This window comes from Cavia porcellus, unplaced genomic scaffold (assembly GCF_034190915.1).
Source record: "Cavia porcellus strain 051 isolate PalLab524CR breed Dunkin Hartley unplaced genomic scaffold, mCavPor4.1 scaffold_30, whole genome shotgun sequence".
NCBI classification, from domain to species: domain Eukaryota; kingdom Metazoa; phylum Chordata; class Mammalia; order Rodentia; family Caviidae; genus Cavia; species Cavia porcellus.
Genome location: NW_026947513.1, coordinates 26,290,771 through 26,307,396, shown reverse-complemented (window position 1 = coordinate 26,307,396; position 16,626 = coordinate 26,290,771). Strand labels below are relative to the sequence as shown.

At 37.6% G+C, this 16,626-nt stretch overlaps 1 protein-coding gene across 4 annotated transcripts in view; it reads left to right on the top strand.

The window, feature by feature from the left end:
- Positions 1–3,093: 3,093 nt before the first annotated feature.
- Positions 3,094–16,626, top strand: part of Gabra4 (gamma-aminobutyric acid type A receptor subunit alpha4) — a 67,789-nt gene continuing 54,256 nt past the window's right edge. For 2 of the 4 annotated variants that reach the window (XM_063240754.1, XM_063240753.1), the window contains exons 1-2: positions 3,094–3,476; positions 3,854–3,972. In XM_063240754.1, coding sequence (XP_063096824.1) covers positions 3,391–3,476; positions 3,854–3,972 — 205 coding nt within the window. In that variant the 5' untranslated portion in view covers positions 3,094–3,390. Of the gene's footprint in view, positions 3,477–3,853; positions 3,973–9,765; positions 9,785–16,626 lie in introns of those variants that run through there. The other 2 variants (XM_063240751.1, XM_063240752.1) reach the window with 2 other exon arrangements.

The window sequence follows — 16,626 nt, the reverse complement described above, 5'->3', positions numbered from 1 at the left end:
GAACTAGGAAAGCTGAATTATTCATTATGTAAGGCGATCTATACCCTAATTTGTTTGACTTTCCTAATCATTTCACTATATATATGCTTATAGAAACATTGTGTTGTACATCACACACATAAACAATAAAAACAAGTGGAGATAAAAATCAATAACTAGACAATGATAATAGAATAGGCTGGCACACAAGTAACATTTCAGTGTAATGTTTTAATACAAATAAGAAAATGCATCACTAGAGAGCATCAAATCAATTCTTCTCAGTTACAAATAAATGTGACAGAGAAATGAATCAACATAAAATAATCAATAACTACTGTATGTTTGAGACAGAAATATTTTAAACTGGCTTTATATCCACAAGCCTTCAGAATTTAAAGGAGTAATTCACATCATTATCTTCCTCTAATGGTTATAACTGGTTTAATAGTTACCAAAAATAAACAAAAACAGTTAACATTTCCCATTTGATGTATTACCACTCTAAATTTCATTTACCAAGCTAGCTGTACATTTGATAAATTTACAGTGAATGGGACTGAATATCCATAAAACACACTTAAATTTTACAAAATAGTCTATAGATCCTATAGAAAAGCTTACGAACTGCAGTTGAGATGTTTATAACACATCAGTCAAAAATAGTTGCTCACTTGCTTGTATGTTTCATTATATGCATCATCTATTGTATTAAAATCTTACTTCTTACTATAGTTGCCCACAGTTTTCTAAAAATCTAATGAAAGCTACAAACAGTGCCACAAAAAATGAGCATAGTTAGGACAGTTTGTGTTTCATTTTATTTCTTAAGTGTTATAAACTCTATTATGTCCATCCTAAGACTTTAGCAGTAAAGCAATCTCTTATTTGTATCCCACCAAATCAGAGATGTACCTATTTGCTAAATTTATAAAATGTGACTTGCTTAACATAACAAACCTGGAGGTAATATAATTAGGGTCCAATTCAAATTTGACTAGACAAAATAATCAAAGACTTATTGAAGACAAGGGTATTATTTTAACACATTCATATTTCTGTACCACTATATAGATGATCAGATAAACTGTTTTATAATTCTGGATATGAACAGGTACTTATAAAGAAAACAGTGGAAATTCAGTGATTTTTAAAATTGAAAGCAAATTGAATTTTTTAATATTGGAATTTTTAATATTGGAGAAGTAAACACAGGCAATATGTTTTGATAGCAGAGAATGCAATATACAACTTCCTTAAATAATGCTGTTATTTCTGTATAAATGAAGAGTTGTGAAATTAAAATCAGATATAGTACTTTTAGTATTATTTTCACCTGAATTTAAATTACATGCCAGTCAATAGTAATGTAATTGGAAACAGCCTCACTGGAAGGAATGCACTTTTTTATTTCAAGGAATTAGTTTCGCATATTTAAAATTCAAAAAATTTAAGTATTTATTTTTTAAAATATGGAACTTCTTTTTTCCAAGGTTGCTTTTTGACATACTATTTAAATGGAAATTGTAGAGGGAAACACCAATAAATTTTAGAAAGTGTAGGAAAGTATTAAGATTGGAAAAATACTATATGATTCACTATAACAATATAATGTAATATGAGATTTTATGAGGAAAATTTGTAAGGACAAGTGTTTTCCTGGCATATTTGTGGGATACATTGGTACTTCAATTGTTTTTTCCAAAAGACAGAGATTGAATTTCATTTGAATCACTACAATGGATTTGAGAGTGAGTGATTCATTGACTTGAGTTGTTCATTCAGTAAATACTTGCAAACACACAATATGCCATACACTGTAAAAATATACAAATACAGGTGAACAAAAACCCAGTTTGAGCCTCAATGAGGTTACAGTCTGTGAAAGTAGAATGTTACATATAGACTTAGGATGAAACATAAAGTTTATGAAGGCAGCAATTACAGAATGTAGAATATTATGTGAGAACACATAGCTCTCACTGTTACAGGTATGAGTACCTTTGTCTTCTTTCTTGAAAGAGAACTTCAGTCAGGAGATGAAAGCAAATAAAACCTCCAAACTCTTCTCTAAGGTAATATTTTCATCCTACAGCTGCCAAGTAGTCATTAAAATCTGAACAAATCGTGAAAGTTCTAAACAGAAGACAGTAATTGGGGTTTCGTTCTAGCGGTCTGGCATTGTGGAAGTGACTACTGACACATGCTCTGCATATTTCCACATGCTTAAGTATTCATGCGAAAATCTCTCCACCTATGGAAGTCAATGGTTAAGGTTTAAGAAGTTCTGTTGAAAGTACTCAGCTTTATTCTATAAAAACTACATATAGAGAGTTTAGTCTTCCTTGTGAGTCATAAAAGGAGATTCGCTCCCTCCATTTTAACCTATGTATTTCTCCCCCACTGGCATATTTTCTTTCCCTCTTCTTCCTCTGCCTGTGCCTCCTCTCCCCACAGTGGTGGCTTCAGTGTCAGTCACCCACATTTTGAAAGAGAATTGCATTTTAAGAAGTGAAAGTGATTTTGACCTCCCCTTTAGGAAAGGATGGAGAAGCAAAGTGTAGTGCATGCCTGCTCTGGGTGGGGGTTGAGAGAGGAAGAAATTTGGCATTTTAAAGGCAATAGCTTGGCAAATCCCTTGATTGCTGCGTGGGGCTGGAACTCACTTCCCAACAGTTTGGTGACAGTCACCCCAGGGAGTTGTAGCCCTGTAATCTAGAAGTGTCTCTTGTGTCTTTGCAAACCGCCTCCTCACTCATCTTTTAGCAACTGAGGGAAAGCGTCTCAGACTTGGCTCCTGTTCTCACCAATGCGCCCCTCTCGCTCCTAAGCCCAGCGATCCCGCCCTGCCCTCTCTCCACGTCCAGCCTGACAATGGGCACAAATGGCTTCTCATACAACCGAACCAGAGAACTCCGCTGGAGAGATCCGGGAGGGAGGGGTCCAGGAGGGGGCCCGGGAAGCCTGCAGCTGCAGTGGTGGGCGACCTCTTTGGGGCTGGAGGTTTGAGGGGAAGCAGGCGCGAAGGATCCAGGTCCTGGTGCCCAGAGTTACAGGTTGGAACAAACTTGTCTAGCTCTGAGGCGCAGGCGCGCCGAGTCAACCCCAGACCCTCGCGGGTGCGGGCACGAAAGGGTGCAGCGCAGTATACATAGCTCTACATACACACAGAACGCCGAGCGAGAAAAGGAGGGGGCGAGGAAAGGCAGGTTCCGCCTCCCCTGGCCCGCGTGCACACACACGCCCACCGCGGCTCAGGCTGGCGGAGCGCGGGCGAGTGTGAGCGCGGGCGAGTGTGAGCGCGAGTGTGCGCACGCCGCGGGAGCCACTCTGCCCTCACCTCGCACCCTGCTCAGGGCATCTTGAGAGCCTGGAACCGTGAACAGGCTTAAAGTATGGCATGTTGCAAAGATGGTTTCTGCCAAGAAGGTACCCGCGATCGCGCTGTGCCTCGGGGTCAGTTTCGCCCTCCTGCGCTCCCTGTGCCTGGCTGCCTGGTGAGTCCTCGGGGGTCCTGGGGGGCTAGGGAAGGCGGAGAAGCGGCCAGTTCCCCGCCCCTTCTGACCACCTACCCCTCCTGGAGCGAAGCAGACCTTCCTATTCTCACTACAACATTATGGGCTGAAGCCAAGGTTTGCCGTGACTATGTAGAGCCCAAGACGACTGTGGGTATTGGGGTGCATGCTGCCTGGCTCAGGGATGCGCTTTTCTGGACCATTTTGGTCTTCGGCCCTCCCCCTCCCCCCACCAAGCTACCTCTAGCTTAGGGCAAAGGACTCTTTCCCTAGAAGGCAAACCTGTTTCCACCTGTTCTCAGATGCTTTCTTAAAATAATCCTTTCCGCCTACCTCCGTTTCTCTGTGTGCGCTTACAGTTTAAACGAATCCCCGGGACAGAACGAAAAGGAGGAGAAATTGTGCCCGGAAAATTTTACCCGCATCCTGGACAGTTTGCTCGATGGTTATGACAACAGGCTGCGTCCTGGATTTGGGGGTAGGACTGCTTCAAAGGCACAAGTGTGTCCTGTCTGTCCCTCTCTGCTCCACCTGTCTGTCTGTGGGAATATCTGTAGGTATACCTTGCGTGCAGAAATGAAGGTTCCCCTCTCCTCATCCCTCTCTTCCTCTCTCCTCTCCCCCTTACTGAGACCTATGACAATGAGGCCGCCCCCACCCGTCCTTTCCCATCTCCCTGCCCCTCAGGAGCTTTGCGTCTCCCCCACACTAATTACCTCCCGGGACCTGCAGGGTGGGGGAGGATAGGGAGGAGGCAGAGTCAAAAATGGGAACTGGGTGCTTAGCCACCACCACCCTGCTGCCCTGCGCCCTGAGAATGGAGTTTTCCTTAACCTGGTCCCTTTGCCCAGAATGGGTTGCACTAGAGGCAGCTCATCTGAGCTCCTCTGTCTTTCCACGTGTTACTTCTTCAGCCAAGAGTTTGGCCTGCCAAAAGCTGTACCTAGGACAGGAATCTGGGGCACGAAGCTGCCTCCCTGGTAGGAAACCCAGACCTTTCCTGTTCTGTTCTTGTTCACTTTCTTTGGGGAGGTGGCAGTTGTTTCCCTCTTAGGCCTTGGGAGTCAGGAGTGTTCAGTTCATCTCTTTCAACAAATAGGAGAGAACAACAGAGAATGATTCATTACCAGTACTGTCGCTCTCCTAGTCACATTCCTTTGCATCTATAATAGAACCAATTGTGGAAAGCTTTGTACTAGGCATTAAAGTCTCAGAAATCTTAAGATATACTTCCTCACCTCAAACAGCCTCTGGATTAGTTCAGTGAGAACAAGTGATTTGCTGGGATCTTGATAGGATTGGTCCACATCCTCTCATGGGAAGGTCCCTTGTTGCTTCTTATTGCACTGATCTTTCTCACTTTCAGCAAATGCACTGAGAAAAGACATAGACACTATCTTAAAGAAGTTGATATTCTTGGAACATCAGTAGTAGTAACAATAATGAAAACCACTAATATTTTTATTTCACCAAATTTTCATTTAAACGTGGCAATTTTACAGGCATTACTCAAACTCTTACAAGTCCAAAAGAAAGCCATTACATTCCTTATTTTACAAATGAAGAAATCAAGGCTTGGGAAGTTAAATAACCTGATCAAGTTCACAGCAGGAATACACGGCAGGAGCAGGAGGTGAACCCATCCTTGGGTTGTGTATTTAAAAGACAGAATCATATAGATCAGGATGGCATCAGATATTATGTGATGTGATGAGTATTGTAAAATATTGGAAGCAAAGAAATGTTTAACGCTTCCTATTGAAAGTGTATACAAGAGAGAGAGTGGGAGAATGGACAAAGTAAATAATTGGAAAGTTCCAGCATAGAAAGAGTCATTGGAGATAAAGTAAGAGTTTGAGCAAGAAGTATATGCCTACCTAGTGTCCTTGATGAGGACACTAGGATGAGAAAGGATTCAGACAAGGACACGTAGCATGTAAGTGATAACCTGGGATCCGCTCTTCTGAATTCCAATCCATTTTGTTCTGGACTTTGTTGAAAAAGTTATGGGAAGCCAGTGAGATATGAAGCATTGGTGAGCTGACAGTGATGAAGATGGGTGAGAATTGCCACTCTGGGGTTAGGCTGCACACATGACATTTGCTTTCATGCAAATCTGAAAGCTACTTCATTAGAGAAGTGAATCATTTGTCAGTGCATGATCTTTTTTGAGTGACTGGGAGATTGTTATTTTAGATCAAAAATCATTTTATGGAGAATGCTTCAGATGATATGATACCATTTAAGACTATGTGAATAAAAGAGATTTTAACTGTCCAGAGAGATTTTTAAGCCTGACATTTCAAGAAACAAATATTTTTGAAGTATCTACTCCTAAGTAGTTTAAATATTCAACAGAACATTGATATTCCTGAACATAAATGAAAGGAAAAGGTTATAAATGGAAAAATATGATTTTTATTTTTAAATGTTGAAAGTTAAAATCATATTTGCCCATTTGGTTATAAAGCAAATTATAATTCAAAAGGACAATGGGACCCATTATAGACGGATCTTTTTTTTTTTTTTTTAACCATATACTATGTCCCATTACACGTACAATAAGTTGAGTGAAAATAATCTGTGTAAGCCATTCCTGGATTTTGGTTAACTATAATATAGCTCTCTCCAGGTCATTATTAGCCATCTTATTTGCTAAGTAATCTGTACTAACTCATGTGGAGATGCTTTCAAAAGTTTGTGTGTTGAATCTACCCTCTTTGAGGGTTAGCAATTGATTAATTCTTAAAAATTTACTATTCAACGCAGCTTAAGGGCTTTGTGTGGTGTGTGTGTATATGTGTGTGTGTGTGTGTGTGTGTGTGTGTGTGTGCGCGAGAGCATGTGCGAGTGGGTATATGTGTGTGTCACTGCTCATAAATATTTGTGTTAGATGTGTTTCACTTTTAAGAGTTGGGTCATTCTGTAAATTTATAGTATCCAAATGGGACAGAGGAACAATAATTATCACCTGCAGGAATGTATTATCTGTTTATGTGAAATTATGAATATGCTCCACCAAAAATAATAAGAAATCTCATTGATACAGACGCCCGGTGCTGCAAGTTTGATTCCTTCTGTGACATTTTATATTTTCCAGAAAGTCTGGCGTTTTAAAACCAAGGTGAAAACAATTTAGATTTTTGCTGGTACATTATAAATATGGATAGACTTCCTGGTTCCTTTAATCCTGCTTCTACTCTTTGTGGAACATTTACTTTTTATCTGTTTATACAAGTTTGCTGTGTTCCATTTAAAATAAAGCTAAAAGCAAAGATTTGAATTGAAATTGGATGGTTTGTGACTGCTCAGTAGGCCAGGCAGGGGTTGAAATAGATTTGGAAGCTAAATTACATATTTTTAACTCAGCAGCACAGCTTGCAATGAGAAAGTAAAAGGAAGTGCTATGGTTCTCTTCTTTTCATCCCTCTGGGATGTCCTCTCCCTGGTCTCCACATTGTCCTGTTGGGGCAGGAAAGGAGAAAAGGTGAGAAGAGAGGGAAGGGGCATGTGGAGAGAGGCTGGGATGGACTTCTGAAGGGGAGAGGTTCTGTCAGCCTCTGATGAATCAGTTCCTATCACGCTGAATCAGTTCCTGTCATCCCGAAGTAGCCGGCACCTGCTTAGAAGTGGCACACAAGTGAACCCTTCCAAAAGAAGCTAAAAAGTCATCCTTTATGGATCTTGCCCACTTTCAATACTGGAATATGCCTTCATAAAAATGCATAGCTGAGTATTAATTGCTGGAAGATGCTTTAGGGATCTTGCTCTTACAGTTTTTCCATTTATTGTGTGGTTGTGTAGCCTTGTGTCTTGGTTTGTATTTGTCACTGAGATACAGTAACTTACCCCTGCAATTTAAGGCTAGGGAGATTTATTTGTGTCAGAATCTTTAGAAGTTTTACAAAGCTTCTTATGCCATGGGAAAAGGGAGGAGTTAAAGAGAGACATCCTGCCAGGTCAGGCACTCCAAGTGACCTGCTCCAGGACCAGACCCACAACTTAACAGCAAGTTATATGTAGTTCCCCCATCATCCAATTGCCATTTGCTAACCCTATCTCTGAGACCATGAGGCTTTGGACAAATATCTAGATATAAATCATGACACCTTATGTACGTCTCATCTTTGGAAGCACATGATCTGGAATTAGACATGCTTCAAATATAAATGGCTTCTTTGGATCATCTTCCACAGTGTTTCTGGAATAGTAACAGAGCAGAGTAAGACTCCTCACTAATTTAGTAGATAGGACTTCACATTAGTTGGGATTGCTGCAGTTTTGAAAGCATCTTCATATATAATATTTAATACGATTATCACATACACATAAAGAGATAAGCAGAGGGAATCATCTCTTTGTTGATGGAGAGGTGGGAATTGCTCTGGGGCCATACAGCTGGCTCTGGGGCCATACAGTGAAAGGGTCACAGCTCATATCCAGATCTTTAAATTCTTAGTCACACAAATGGTCTATTGTTATGACCACTTCTGGGGGTACTTTGCATCATTTTGTTTATCATGAGACAACTTTTTCTAAACAAACCCTTTTGTTTAGAATCCTGGAATCAAGGCCTTGCACATGCTAGGCAAGCACTCTATCACTGAGCTACAACCCTAAACCTGAGCAAGTCCTTGAAATAAGCAAAACTATGGTTCTCTAAAGAGTGAAATGAAAAATTTATTTCAAATCTGTAATAACATTTAAAATTACACAAGTAAATGTGAGAACTTGCATTCATTAGGTTTAACTGGGAATATTTCATGCAAATCAAATTGTGCTTGCAATGTTTGCAAATGATTATATATATATTTCAATCTGAAAATTAAGCCTCTGTTACATGATAGCTCTCATTACTTGATATCAATGGAGAATATAGTTTTAAAAATGCATAATAAACATTTTTAATCCACAGAGAGATAAAGCTTTCTTTTTTGCTTTGTCATATTGATTTATTGACTCAATTGTTTAACCAGTACATTGAGAACTTATTTTATACTAGCAACAATAGGAGGTTTTCAAGATACATACTGCCCTCACATAGAGCCTTTTTTACAACTAAGTAGTGTGGAGAGGTAAGAATAACAAAGAAATAAATAAAGCAATTAAATAAAAATTCTGTAGGGTAATCTGATAGCATCCAAAAGAGAGAACTGAGTGAGGAATTTATTTCACATAGGAATGAGGAATGAAGATGTCTTTCGGGTTGAGACCTAAAGGTACCAGACATAAAAAGAGTAAGAGTAAATGTTATTTTCAGGTAGAAGAAATACAAACAGCAAGTTCAAAAATCCAAAATTAGTGTGGTTTATGCAGTGAAGCATTATTTGGCATGCATGTATCCAGAAAACAAAAGCAGACTCTTACAAAATTAGACCGAGACAGCAAGCAGAGCCAAGATCATCTAAGGTCTTTATGGATCCCTATAGGAGATTAGATTGTTCTGCTGGTGAATTTGGAAATCTTGGAGGCTTCATGTGGAGGGATTGACTTAGACTATAACATGATTCATCCTGTTGCTACAGAAAGAAAGGCAGGTCAATCCTGGAAACAAGAGGGCCAATGGAGAAATTTTGGTTTCCATTTATTTATTTGTGCACTTTTAGTTTTCTTTATAAATTTGAAATAACATTGTAGATATATATCTAGAAATGGATGTAGGTGGACCAACGTAAGATATTATTAGATGTTTAATTTGACAGAGAATTGATGATTCTGATACCAAGTTCTGATATGGTATCTTTGATAGAAGAAAAAAAATTGAGTCCTTGGATTCTGTTTTGAGAAAGTGAGCAAGGATGGTGTTATTTAATAATAAAAGGGGGACTGCCTATTTCCCTTCCATCCTGAACTTGTATTCAAATTAAAGAGGTAGAAAATAAGCAACAGAAATGAAGGAACCATGCAGTGCATTACATGTGGATAAACTGCTGGAAAGTAATATATAGCAGGAGCAGACTTTGTAATTTTAACTTGAATAGTTAAGGAGTGCTGGTGAAAATGATATTCGAATATAAACATAGCTGAGTAGAAGTATGAGATGCATGCGGGTGGAGTCTTCTGATGGAAAGAGCTGAGGAATAGGAAGAGATCCCTGTGATAAACAAGAGGAGGTTATGTAAAGCTTTATCGGCTGTAAGGCTTGGCTTGTACTCTGAGTCGGATCAGGCATGACTGGCGAGCCTTGAAGAGGAGCATGTCCCGAGCTGACTAGCTTTACAAGGCTCCTCTTGACTGTTGTGAAGTCAGAAGCAAGGATAGAGTTGGACAGGGTTTTCACAATAAGTCAGGTAAGAGACAATGAACACTTTGTCTGAGCTGGTAGAAGGGAAATTTGTCAGTTTCAAAGATATGGCTGGCTTTTGCCTGTATTTTGAAATTACAGTAAAATGATGACAGCTGGAATGTGGGATATGAGAGAAAGGAGAAAGAAAGTTGTTAAAGCTGAATCCAAACACCTAGAAAAATGAAGTTGTCAAGACCATAGCAAAAGCAGTTAGGAGAATGGCTGAGCAGTTTGCCTTATAGCTATGTTAGGTTTAAGATGCCTACTGGATATCTACAAAAATGAGCTAGGAATTTAGAGATAATGGATAAGTCAACATACATGCATTTAAAGTATTAATACTAATGTGGTCATCAGGGGATCCAGAGAGATATGGAAGAAGGGTAAATCTTGAGATCTGAGGTCTTTGATGTTAAGAGGTAAAGGAGGAGGAGGAGGATTCTGCCCCAGAAGACTGAGGAGGAGTGGCCTGTTGAAGTGGGCACTGTAACAGGGTAATGAGAGAGAGAGAGAGAGAGAGAGAGAGAGAGAGAGAGAGAGAGAGAGAGAGAACAGGAGTAACTTTCAAAAGTATATTTCAGGGGCTGGGGATTTAGCTCAGCGGCATAAGCACCTGCCTTGCAAGCAGGCAGTCTTGAGTTCGATCCCTGGTACCGATAAAAATGAAAAAGACAAAAAAAAAAAGTGTATTTCAATTACATAGAATGCTTGTAATGGAACATAAAAGATACAAGCTTAAAATTGACATCTAGATTTAACTCATGAATGTGTGCATTCTGCAATTTTGGCAAGAATAGTTTTGGTGTCATGGTGGGTGTAGGTAGGGGTGCATTTTAGAGAGACAGGGAGAAGTTTCTTTTCAAATTTGTACAGGGAGCAAAGAAATGGCATAACAAAGGCAAAGAGGTAGAATCAAGAAGACTTCATTAAAAAGAAGAGAAATAAGATTATTTTTCAAATTGGTGGTCACAGTGCTATAGATGAGGGAAAACTGGTGGTATTGACAAAAGAAATTTCAGTGATCCTGAACATGAAAACTGAATTGTAATAGAGGACAGAGCGAATAGAAAGGGAAGGATTTGAAGAAACATATATAGATTTTTCCAGAAATTTACATTTGAAAAAGAAGATAAAAGGGAAGGTTGTCTTTTTTTTTTTTAAGATCAGAAATATCATTCTTTAGGTGTTATTGGAAATAATTTCTTAGAGGTTAATTTAATAATACAGTGTGGGGAAGGGACAGCTGAAAGATTCCTTTTAGAAGACAAGAGAAGATAGGATCCAGAACACAAACTTATTTTCTTATGTTTTCATTTTTTTAATTAAAGCACTAGTATCTTACTATATACATACATTTTTAGAATAAGGATATGTGAGATATTTTTTTGTGTGTGTCCTAAAATAGCCACTGCAAAATAAACATCATAAAGATGGTGGATAACTAGGGGAAATTTTAATAGGTTGTTAATTTTTTCATATAAACTATATAACTTTGCATTTGTATATCATTAAATATTACTAGCTTATATTCTAATATTGTAATCCCAAATATTGAGTTCAATCATCTTGTAACCCTCTTTTTAGTTTTCCTTACAATTCAAAAAGTTATATTTGTAATCCCACTGAGACACTATTGGAATCCCAGCAAGTTTATTTTAATCTACCACCTCCAATGCAACCCACAGGCCAGAGTAAAAACACCAAGACACATTCCAAGTCAAGGGCAGGCAAGGGATCCTAAATCCAATCCCCATGAGGATGTGCTGACAAATGCCCTGATCCTAGGCCTCTCCCAGAATTTACTATCTTGTGAAGAAGAGGGTGGCTCAGGGATGAGTGATAGTGAGGATGGTGGGAATTACTTGAGTAAGGAGCTGGCTGAGCAGGTGGGAGAAAGGCATCTCTGTAAATTGCAGAGATAAAGATATGCAGAAGGATCAATTCACATAATCTAATTAAGGTAGCCAATCAATTGTTTTGGGAAGCTGTCACTTTGGTTTCTGACTTGCAAACTCTTGCACCCTGGGGAGTCATAGCCTTACTATCTTGAGGCTCATACCCAATTGACATTCCCAGAGCTGTTGGCTCTAACATCCTGCTGTGCTGGTATCCTTTACACTGGAGAACACCACGTGAAGACACAGGACTGTGTTAGAGATTACATGCTAGTACCTCCACTAGCCTATTTGCAATAAATACTTAGAGCCAATTGAAAAGAGAAGGAAATATCATAGCCAGCTATCTACGTATCAGTATAATGAAATAAGTCCAAATAATCAGAGGTACAGTAATTGTTTTGCATTCAAGAGCAGTCACTGGAGTTGTCTCCCACATTCCAGGTCTTTTAAAACACGTTTTCTCTAACAAGTTTCAGGTGCACATAATTGAGTTCTTGAATAATAATCCACAGATGCTTCATGATATATTCTTATTATGGGCCTGCACCAAAGTTTCTCTTTACTCATCCATCTGTTAATTCATGTGTTAAAATATGATACACTAATTAAGCCATCCATCAGCTATCACAGGGAATAGGACCTTGATAACTTTTATTCTCCCGCTATCATATTTCCCTTCCCCTATCAAAGTAACCATCATTATGAGTCATTTATAAATTATTTCATTGCTTTTTTTAGCATAATTTCAGATTATTTTAAAAATTTCTTTATTTATATGTTTATTGATACAATTTAGGTATATATGCTGACCACATTCTTACAGGGGATTTGTATCTGTACATGATATCTCTTGATTCTTCTTTTTTTCTCTTTCTCATTTCCTCCTTTCAAATCCCCTTCCCCTCCTTGTAAACAAAGTTCTGTTTTAATTTTATCCTTCTTTTTTCATTCTATTTTTCTCTTCTTTCCTTTCCCTCCCCCCCAGTTCCCCTTTTCTTTTGAAGAGTTTCTTCCTATTTAACAACATCTACTATACATTTTTGTTCTTTTTTTACATTTTCAGTTTCTCACATCAGAGTGATGATGCTATATTTACATGTGTGTCCAATTTATTTCACTTATGGTTATTGTCTCAAGGTCCATCCATTCAGTTATAGATGTCTCAATTTTATCTTTCTTTATGGCTAAGTAATAGTTCAGCATATTAAAACAAACCTCATCTTTTCAACTATTTTTTGGTTGATGGGCATTTGAAATGCTTCCAAGATTTAGCTATTACAAATTGTACCACTATAAACATGGGTGTGCATATACTGTTATAGTGTGATGGATGCATTTAAGTCTTCTGGGAAAATTTCCAGAATGGACTACCTGGGTAAAATGGAACCTTTAATCCTAGTTTTTTGAGGAATTGCTACACCGATTTCCACAGAAACAGCATGACTCTGTACTCCCACTGAAAGTGGAGAAGGGTTCTTTTTTTCCCCAGAGCCCTTCCAGCATTTATTATTAGTTGTTTTCTTGGTAATAACCATTCTTTCTGGAATGAGATGGAATCTTAGTGTTTTAATTTGCATTTCTCTAGTGACCAGTAATGTTGAATATTTTTTCATACACTTATTTACCTTTTATATTTCTTCTCTTGAGAAGTATCTGTTCATTTCAGTGTCCATTTCTGAGTTGGGTCTTTGAATTTTTCAAATTTTTTTCAGTTTTTTTATATATTTTAGACAGTAGACCTTTGTCTGGAGAACAGCTGGCTAAAATTTTTCCACTGTGTGTTATTTTTTTACTCTGTTGGTGATTTCTTTTGCTGTGCAAAAGCATTTTAGTAAGATGAGATCCAGTGATTCTTTGTGATAATTCCTGTGAATTGGAGTTTTGTCCTTAAAGTGTTTGCCCCACCCAGTTTTCAACAGTTCTACCTATTCTGTCTTCCAGAAGATTTAATGTTTCTGTTTTAACATTTAAATCATTGATCCATTTTGATTTTCATTTTAGTTATCTATTTTTAAAAACATTTAATTTCCTTGAATTTGCTATGTATAAATTTTTGACATTTAAAAACTTAATTATGTATTGGTAAGATTCATTCTTGCCATTGCATACTGTTACAGATCGTTTTGACTGCTGTGTGATATTCCCTTTGCATAGGAACTAGCTTAATCATCTGTTCTGCTGGCAGTAGACTCTTTGCTTGTTTCCAAGATTGTATTACTGTGAATATTCTGGCCCAAACTTTCTGCTGTAAATGTGCAATAGTTGCTTTTGCATATATACCAGGAATTAGATTTTTTTTCTGGATCATAGTGTAAGTGGGAGTTCAACTTGTCAAGATAATGCTAAACTGGTTTTTCATGGTTAGTTTACAAAATGAAATTCCCTTTTACAATTAAAATGAATTTCAGGATCCACATATCCTTTCATGGGGAGAGAGAGAGAGAGAGAGAGAGAGAGAGAGAGAGAGAGAGAGAGAATGCACACTTGAGTGTCCATTCAAATACTCAAAATGGTATTTATTACAAAAAATAAAAAATAAAATAAACTGAAATTTCCTGCTTTTTATCATGTCTCAGTGTAGTTCAGCATCTTTTCAAATCTATGTAGCCATAACTTTTCTTCTGTGAATTGCTTCTTTTCATATTTTGCCCATGTTATGCTTTTTTTTGGATTCAATGGCTTTAATTATTTACAAAATAGACCATCACTGATAGAGGGTTCCTTTGACACAAAAGTTCCCAATCTTTAATATATTTTAAGGCAAAGAAACTTCTAGAACTCTATAGTGATTTCTGCTTTCTCAGCTATATCAATGAATAACTGTTTTCTTTATTTAACAATCAGGGAAGCTCATATTTCTATATTTTGCAAATGGCAAGCAAAATGTGATGTTTCTTTATATATTCCACTTGATTTCTTGATGTTGTTGTATCTCATAAATACATGAAATCTTTTTAGTTTTGGAGAGTAGTAGTGCTTTTTAAGATGTAGATGGATGCATGCTGTGGTTGCCACAAAATTCAGGAATATTCTCCCAGGTGCCAGTTACAGGGACACTGTGAAGAATAAGAATTGACCAAGTTGAAGATCAGCAAAACACCTTAAATCTTTTTCATGATGGAACAGTAAACCTGACCCCATTATTAGAGATGAAATTAGATGATACCTTATAACCAGGTCTGTGGAAAATTATCTGATACATGGTTAATTGTCTTACCATTTCTGCAGCAAGTTGAATCAAAATTAAATTATTTACCTCATTTAGTAAGACCTTGTAGGTCTTGGCTATTTTCTTTCAAACAATTGTTGAAGATCACCTTATTTGCCTTCCAGATTAGCTGCCATGTTGAGTGTTTAAAATATTCTCCCCCTCCCAAACAAGAAGGTAGAAGAAAAAAAGAATAAAAACATAATTTCCCTATTGCCAAAGAAGAAGGATTTTGTAATAAAAGATGTCTTTTATGATACACAAATGCATGTAAAATTATGGGAAGAAATCTTTCCAAGCTCAAAATGATCTGGTTTCTATGTAATTATGCTCTTAGTAAGGTTGATTTGAACATCCTAAATAGTAGTATTAGAGGAAGCGTCTCTAAGAATTATTTTTAATTGCATAGCGACCATTATTCATTGACAACTGATTTATCAGTAACCTATTACAGTTAAGGCTCGGGATTGGTTCTATGAGAGAATACAAATATAAATAAGACAGTTTTTGCTCTCATTAAGAAGTATTTTTAGCTTAACTGATGCAGCATGCGAATCTTAATTTTTCTGTTTTGAGGGGTTTTAAAATCACTACTGAGATGATATTAGATATGTAATGAAATACGTAATTATTTAGCACCTAGTTTGTGCAAAGCAGTATGTTAGTTTGGGATTTCAAAGATGATACATATTTCATCTTTGCTGTTGCAGGCCAAAAGGCAGACTCACAAGGGTTAAAATAAGATTAAGAGGAAAGCAATACATGAAATAAACAGGAAATGTAGATACAGTGTATTAAATCCTAGATATATAATTTCACATTTAATTGAGTATTAACTATTCAGTTTTTATTTTATGACATATAATAGTATAGTAAAGCTAGAATACAACTTTGGAGAATAATGCAAGGGAGTTAGAATTCTGGCTTTGACGTTTAGTATTTATCATTTATGAGCTGTTTCTAGATTCAAAATGTTTTCATGACGAAAGCACCTTTGGAGGTGCTTAAATGAAATAGTATAAGACCTTAGTATTATACTTGGTACATTATAGATCTTCACTAAATAGTATTTATTATATTTCTGCTGATTGTAGTTTGGAAAAATCCCATCTCCTACAAGCAGTTGCAGACAGGTGCCCATATCCATCCTCACTGCTATCCCTCTGATCCAAGCCCCTGTCATCTGTCAGCATGACTAGGAGAGCCACCTCTTGCAAAAACCCTTCTTCTGCCTTAGCCATCCAGTAATTTATTGCCTATACTTCTGCCAGAATGATTTTGAAAACAATAATTCATTTGAATCATATAATTTCCTTACTTGAAGCTCATGGTGGCCTCTCAGTGATTTTGGATTATAAATCGAAATTTTTACCGCAGTCTACAAGCAAAGTCAGGGCTAATCTGAATATCAAAGAAAGGAAATCCAGGGTAAAAACAAGAAGAAATAACCTCTGTTCAACTACTAGGATCACCATAACAAAGTATCAGAGACAAGCTGGTTAAAGCAGCGCAATTTGGTTTTTCACAATTACTGAGGTATCAAGGAATCAGGAAGAGGATTCTTCTAAAGTCTTTCTTTGCCTTGGAATTAGTTACCTTTCCAGGTCTTTACATGGTGTTTCCTACCTGTGTGTGTGTGTGTGTGTGTGTGTGTGTGTGTGTGTGTGTGTCCTAATCTTCTCTTTGGAGAAGGACGCCAATCGTGTTAGATTAGAACCCACTTCAGTGTCTTCATTTTAA